General features: G+C 31.7%; 1 protein-coding gene across 3 annotated transcripts; it reads right to left on the bottom strand.

Moving 5' to 3' along the window:
- Positions 1-3,576: 3,576 nt before the first annotated feature.
- On the bottom strand, positions 3,577-7,630 carry LOC105115042 (membrane-anchored ubiquitin-fold protein 4-like). 3 transcript variants are annotated; one of them, XM_011011811.1, is made up of 4 exons: positions 7,275-7,630; positions 6,991-7,179; positions 4,300-4,469; positions 3,577-3,980 (listed from the first exon to the last, which is right to left on the bottom strand). In XM_011011811.1, the coding sequence occupies exons 2-4, from the start codon at positions 7,124-7,126 to the stop codon at positions 3,960-3,962; spliced, it is 327 nt and encodes a 108-aa protein (XP_011010113.1). In that variant the 5' UTR covers positions 7,127-7,179; positions 7,275-7,630; the 3' UTR covers positions 3,577-3,959. The 3 variants fall into 3 exon arrangements, with proteins under 3 accessions (XP_011010113.1, XP_011010112.1, XP_011010111.1); XM_011011810.1 differs by having other exon boundaries at positions 3,577-3,975; positions 4,299-4,469; positions 6,991-7,174; positions 7,275-7,628; XM_011011809.1 differs by having other exon boundaries at positions 3,577-3,975; positions 4,299-4,469; positions 7,275-7,627.
- Between the last annotated feature and the right edge of the window lie 360 nt (positions 7,631-7,990).

Genomic DNA, 7,990 nt, shown 5'->3' with positions numbered 1-7,990 from the left:
TCCTTTCATTTATGTGATAGGGCTGCATTTAAAATGGACATTTACCACAAATTAAAGTTATCTTATATTATTAGATATATTATTATAAAACATGTTTTGGTTAAGGAGTTATTGATACTTCAAGTGCAAAATGATGATATAAAACCATGATAAAAATGCACTTTTAAATACTAATCAACCATCATCATCATCATCATCATCATCATTATTATTTATAATTTATAATTTATAATTTATATAATTAACCTCCTTGTGGTTTAACTCTAGTCTTGCTGGGTTATTTTTTTGTTCAACACTCCTACACTTGGGAGAAGATATAAATTTTTTGGTCGTGTCACTAGTTCCCTGTGTTTCCTCCTAAGGATTATCCGATTCAATTCTCTCTTTTGTTTATGTTTTTTTAATAGGGTTTTACATGTTAAGTCACTAAAGATCAAATAAATTAAATGAGATCCTAACTCACTAGAAAAATCTAAGTAACATTTCTCGAATAAAGAGGGCTATTAATTTGCAAGAAAATAGTGAAAGATCAAATTAGGATTAAAGACTTTATCTGAATTTATAATTTAAATATATATGTATGAAACTAATGATCTCTATCTTTATATAAATAAGTTTGTAAATCAAAATGAGTAGTAATATATCTCTACGAAGTATACTTGATGCTAACAAATTGAATAGATCAAATTTCTTAGATTAAGATTGAATTGTGATAATTGTTCTAAAGCAAGAAAAGAGGTTGAACATCATAGTGTCACTGGTTCCCTCATGTTTCCTCCCAAGGATTAACCAATTCAATTCTCTCTTTTGTTTATCTTTTTTTAATAGGGTTTTGCATTTTGAGTCACTAAAGGTCAAATAAATTAAATGAGATCCTAACTCACTAGATAAATCTAAGTAAGATTTCTTGAATTAATAAGGAGGGTTATTTATTTACAAGAAAATAGTGAGATATCAAATTAGGATTAAAGACCTTATCTAAATTTAGAATTTAAATTTGTATGTATGAAACTAATTCTCTTTATCTTTATATAAATAAGTTTGTAGATCAAAATGAGTAGTAATATATCTCTACGAAGCATACTTAATACTAATAAATTGATTAAATTAAATTTCTTAGACTAACACTGAATTGTGAGAATTGTTCTAAAATAAGAAAAGAGGTTGTATGTTCTTGAAAACCCAGTTCCAAATGCTTTTGCTGAGGATGTTGAAGAAGAAGTTAGGAATGAATTTTAGTATCATGTTAATGACGATATACATGCTACATGTTTGATGTTAGCCAATATATCACCCGAACTTAAAAGGCTGCATAAGAATATAGATGCTCATACCATGATTAAAAAATTATTTGATAAGGCCAGTAAGACAGAGAGGAGTGAGACCTTTAAGGAATTGTTCCGTTGCAAGATGACAAAGGGTTTTTCAGTGAGCACCCATGTTTTGAAAATGATTCACTATACTGGGAAATTAGGTCAATTGAGTTTTATCATGAACTATAAGTTTGACTTGATTTTACAGTCATTATGCCAAAGCTTTTCATAACTTATTATGAACTATCATATGAAGAAATTGGATAGTACATTGTCATAATTGTTTACTATGCTTAAACTACTGAAAAAGCCCTTAAGAAGGAAAAAAGGCCTAGTTCTTTTAGTTCAATCTTTTAGAGTGTCTAAGAAGTAGGATAAGAAAAATAAAGGTGTTATCTCTAAAGTAAACAAACCTATTAAGGGTTTCAAGAAAGATAAAGGGCACTTGCCATTATTATTGCAAGGAAGGACATTTGGGAAGGAATTTCAAGGAATATCTTGCAATCGTGAAGTCAAAGAAACTTAATGAAGCTTCTACTTAGGTATGGTTATAATTGAGAACCAATTTACTACTTTGCATTATAGCTCTTAGGAAGATATTGAATATGGTTTTCATGTTTGCAATAGCATGCAAGAACTAAAAAAAATTAGTTGAAAGTAGAATAGACCTACAACTTAGTAATAAAGTAAGGGTTGTTGCATTAATTATAGAAACTAGTTATTTTATGTTGCCCAATGGGTTGGTTCTAGAAGTTTATAATTGTTATTTTGTTCTAATATGTTAAGACATCATTTTATTTTATGTAGTATTAAATGAATTTAAATTTATTATTAAAGACAAATGTTGTTATTTATATTAATAATATTTTCATGGATCCAGTAATTATACAAATGATTTATATATACTTGAATTTAAAATGTCCAAGTTCAATATAAATATTAATAAAATTCAAATTCAAATTCAAATTGAAATAAATATTAAGAAAATTTGATTGAATCGAGGTGGTTAATATTTGACCAAATATTACAAGAGTTATATATATATATAAAAATGAAATTCTTTACGCCTCTTAGAACACTACACCTAGATGAAACATATTCTCAAAGCTAAAACATTAAATGTTTAACTTCTAAAACATTAAATGTTTAACTTGAACCTTGAGAAATACAAAATCTTTATAAATCTTGTAGGACATCATGCATGAATGACATGTTGCTCATGATTGATAAGCTTATCAATTACTTGGAAGTATTACATAATATTCATTTTAAGAAATGACTTGAAGTTATGGATTTCATATACTAATCAAGTTTAGAACTTGATTGATTTACTTGAATAGATAAAACCCAATAGATCTAAATGAGTTTTTAAGATAAAGACTAACATGAAAAGTAATGTACAAATATATTATGCAAGCTTTAAGAAGTAGAAATTTTTAATTTTAACAGCATAATCAATAAATTTGATTTCATCAAAAAATATAGATAAACCTTATGTTTACAAAATATTAGTGAAAATGATATTATTTTCCTAATATTATATATAAATAACATTTAGAAACATCATCTTTTTTTAATTAGCAAAATTTTAATTGTCCAAAAATTTCTCCTTAAAATTAAAGAAATTAGGAGATACACTCACATATATTAATCCATTTCTTCTAAATATGAATTTAAAAGATTTCTCACAAGTAATTCAATTGGACGACTTATAATTTCAAAACCTAATCTTTAAAAAATTATGCAAAATAAAAAAAAAATCAAATTTTCAAATAATAAATCTATAAACAATTTTTAATCTTTTAATTTATCTAACAAAATTCTAAAAACTTTCAAATAATTTTGTTTTATAATTTCCACTACATATATGATATTTAACAACGCCATCATGATATCCGTACACATGTAACAAAACCTTCCTCATCACCTTACATGAACACTTCAACCAATCCTGTTGGGCGACAAGACAATGGTTATTTGCCTCCACCGTAAGTCCCGTAACCCTGTCCCGGACCCTCACCTTTCTCCGTCCCATCTAAAGTTTTAGCCCATCTTGTCCAAAAAAATTCAGGGAGGAAAATCAATAAAAAAAGAAAAAAGAAAAGGTAAAGCATGCCTATCTTTCGGCAAAGGAACTGGAAGTGAATTTAGAGAGGACTTGGGAAATCGGATGCGCCATGGGCATACCTGATACTGCCTGGTCAGCTTAACCCGATTCCTCAACATGTGTTGACACCCTGCATGTGCAAAACTGAATGATCTCACAAACAACAACACCTCGCCATTTAAACAGTGGCAAGTTTAACACATTCCACTTAATCATAAAATTTCAGACAAGATCAAACCCGTAAAACTTTGTAGAAAATAAATACTAAATGAGAGTGAGGAGGCTGCCTCTATAATAATACAAAAAACACTCTTTTATAAAGTGTTAATACATCACCAGCAAACTGTTACATAGGGATGCCCTCAAACAAACATATAGAATGAGATGCGGGACGGCATCATTTCACAAATTACTCTCTTCCAAGTAAATGATTTCCATCGCCATGAGATCCTAGGAACTTCAAAGCAAGCTTACACCTTAGAGGAGCCCAACTCTATCTTTATAGTATAGAACATGAACAGAATTTTTTTCTTGGGGCCTCATCCACCTTTTTCTCTGTTAAAGAAAATAAAATAAAAATAACTTATAGCAAGCACATTGGAAGAGAGGGAAAAAAACCTCAAATTAAGGCTGTATCTTATTACAGAATGGAGTGTTCATCTGAAAGAAAATTCAGATTTGATTACATGTTTTCATGACCAGATTATCTCGATACTGACACAAAAGATGTCCTCAAAGGTATTATTCCTTGGAAGACATAATACGTCTCTTCAAAGAGAACAAGATGAAGCACATAAAAAATACCAATTCCAAACATGATGTTACCACTTGCATTGGCACCATATATTCATGTGTTAAATACTTGAGCATAAAACTACCTGCTTTTGCTTTTGCTAAAGATGGCTGCACTACAACATGCATGGTGATGACCTCTTTCGGGAGGTTCCCAAAAGGAACCCTACACTGGCCAACAGTCTTGTTGTTTTCCAAGATTTTCCCAGCATTTATCAGTTTGACATCATTTGCTGCCTTGGGTGCAATTTTTTTATCTAAGACAAGTTGAATTTATAGATCAATTGTTAGAGAATAGAATTAAGAACAATGGATGTATTTCTTACTTAACAAAGTACGGATAAGTTAATGCCAAAGAAAGAAAGAAAATGACTCTGAACAAAGAAATTAAATCCCATACTGGAAATGTCAATCAAAACCATATCATCCTACGAAAATGAAAACGTTAACATTTGATTTAAAAGGGATATTCAATTTCTCTAGAGCAAAAAGAAAAGGCTTATAATCATAATCACCATGAACTTAATCTTTAAGCATGCTTATAATCCAATGATTGCAAACAAATGAAAATTCTAGTCACCAATCAATTACAACAAGAAAGATGCTTAGCATGTGGTTCTCCCGGTACAAAGGCACCAACCAAAGCCAAGCGTTACAGTCAATGCAGAACAAAGACGGAACCAAGTCAGACCTAATTACAGAATAGAATGAAATGCTTCAGCATACACAAGATTCCAATAATATATTCTATCCACCCTAAGAATGTACGTCTCCATTCCCCTTTCCTTTCATGCACATAGAATAATACTAAAGATTTCAGAGCATAAGTTTTCACTTCTCTCATCATACCATAGTATCCTTTTGAGAACTTTATCCTTTCTCTAAGGAGGGTAATTTTAGTAGAAAGGTCCAGAAAGAGAGAGTTACTTTTGACATTATATTTTTCTGTACAACATGAAGACATTGAAAAGGACACTACCGCAATGGAGGCCACAATACACATTGAGAAAGACCAGGATGTCCATGCCAACTCAAGGTCATCATGTTTCATTTTGTAAATACAAAGATGCACATGATGCGCTCTATTGAATTTAAAAGCATTTGTGGTAGCTGAAAGTCAAAATTCCATTTAACCATGGGTATGGCACAGCCACACAGGCACCCAATTTTGGAGAGTGCATAAAATCTCCAATTGGCCAAACTGCAGGATAATATTTGGCAAACCAATTCTAAGTGTAATTTATTTCATGCAAGAAAATTGCATTGAAGGATAGAATGCATTGTCTTCATCAACAATCAAGTCAGAAGTGCCACAGTTTCCTTTCCTGATTCCAATTGTGACATTGGTAATCTGAGATAGAGGTAGTTTGATACATGCATAAAAGGGTATTCCTTATCCAAGTTTCAAGTTCATACTTCAATCACTCTTGCAGCTCCCCATTGCATTGGAAATGCTATATTTGCATTATTAGATGCACTAGATATTATGCAAAAGAAAATCTTGACGAGAGTAGGAAAATATTTGCAATAGGATAACAAGATTACTTCAAGAAAACATCAAAGAGACTTGTACCCTGTCCTCACAAAGAAGTACCTTTAATATAAACAATCAATTTAAATCGATAATAAAGGGCGGGGGAAGTTATGCATGCAGAAAAAAACAGATTAGAAAGAATCAATGCCCCCTATGCTTTAATGGAACCCAATTATCATGGCCTCGTCAGAAAAGCACAGTACATGAAAAGGATTGGTAACAGCACAGCAAAACTTTGGCCTTGCTACTCTGGTGTCTTTACTTGATAAAAAGCAGTGCGAATCCCCTAGGGGAAAGAAATGATCCAATATCATTGACATGATTATTGTCGACCTACTCAATGCTTGAGAAAAAGAGTCCTCTGGTTGGTAGAGAAGGTGCGGGAAAATTTATTTTCTCAAAATATGCATCAGATTGAAGTAGAAATAGCAAGGATGCCAAATAAGAATAGAAGCGAAGGACATAGTTCTTAACATGATGACATGTCATATATCAAGACTACATATGTATAACTTTCCCCCTGCCCCAGTCAACCAAAACAAAATCAAGTAAACACGGAACCTATATTGTGCCCAGAGAGTATCTGGCGAACAATAATGTCTTGATTTCCTAAGCAAAAGAAGAATATAAAATAGCACAATAACAATAACCGGGAGAAAACTAGAACTTAGCTAAAAAAGGTATTGTCAAGGGAAACTAACAAGATAAAATGGTTCAATCCTGTTTCAAATTAACATTGAAAAATAAAATGCAGCCCGTCTGAGTCTCTGCATCCAAAACATCCTCACACAACATTCTCTACATTCTGAACTAACAAAGAACATACCAGCAGGACTAGGCATATGTAAATCATATCTTAGTTGCCTATGATAATTTCAGGAAGACATGGCATGGCTTATTCCCCATCCAACCACAAAAATAAATAAATTACTAACCCAAAATATAATGCTCTCATCAAACTGGAACCACATATTGATTCACTCACCAGATAAGTTATCCAAATCATGCAACTAAACGATCATACAGCATCGCAAGGAATTGTTCCAGCCCTTACTAAGCATATCAATATGAAATTAATTATTTACAGCCTTCATAATTGCGTTGCACCAATTTTTCAAGCTAAACTAAGCAATAAAATAAATAAACAAACGAATTTGCTTGAGTAAAATAGAAATGAAACTTTGTAATTGAAAAAAAGAGAAAATGATGAGTGAAGTAATTAAAGAATAGCAGAGCAGACAGACCTTTTGGCCAGTCGGCGACGATTCTTTCTTTGAGCATAGCAACAGTGGATGCTAGTGAATATCTAAACGGACCGATATCCGATCCATCGTACAATCTAAACTTGAGTTCTACTAACTCCTCCTCCTCCTCTGGCATTTCCACCAACTCACCGTTTCCAAATTCAATCACCAACCCTCTCGCTCCCTACACTACAAAAATTCCATTCAATTCCGTTAATAAATAGAAAGATCACAAGGATAAATTAGCAATTATTGAAGACAAAATAAATTGATAAATAAAATACCTGAAGTACAAATTGTAAATTTTTCTCTAGGGTTTATGAGACTAAGCAGCGGGAGCGATAGATAGATATTATCATGCTACAAATCTGATTAATTAAAAAATATATAAACAAATCAAGGAGTAGCTTTATTTTTAATTCTATTTTATTTCTGGTTTTCTTCTTTCTTTTATGGTAAGGCCGATCGAGACTGCAGCGAGACAAAGATTGAGAGAGAGAGCGAGCGAGCGATCGAATTCTGGTCCGAATTTGTGTCTGGATTTTTATATTTGTTTTTGCCTATGCACGCTGTAAGATCAGAGCTTGCATCTTCTGTTGCAGATTTATTTTTCTACACGTATATTCAGTAATTAGATCGTGTTTCATTTTCACTTTGATTACGCGCATAGTTTTAAAACCCGACTGGTCATCGACCCGGTCCGGTGATCGGGTCATCCGGTCATCGACCCGGTCCGATGATCGGGTCATGGGTCAAATAGGTTGACCCGGGTCAACCTTCAAAAAAAAAACTTATATAAAACACCTATTAATTACAAATTTATAATGCAACACTTATCCTAAAAAAAAAACTTGTATAAAACATCTACTAATTACAAATTTATAATGCAACACTTATATAAATCAAATTTAAATTTTAAACCAGCAACATAAATTTAATTTAATATCCAAAACACAAACCAAATATAAATTCTAAAATATTTTAAACAAAACATCCAACA

This window comes from Populus euphratica, unplaced genomic scaffold (genome assembly GCF_000495115.2).
Source record: "Populus euphratica unplaced genomic scaffold, PopEup_1.0 scaffold622.1, whole genome shotgun sequence".
Taxonomy (NCBI): Eukaryota; Viridiplantae; Streptophyta; class Magnoliopsida; order Malpighiales; family Salicaceae; genus Populus; species Populus euphratica.
Note: the sequence above shows the minus strand (reverse complement) of the source record. Positions and strands in the feature narration are given on the sequence as shown.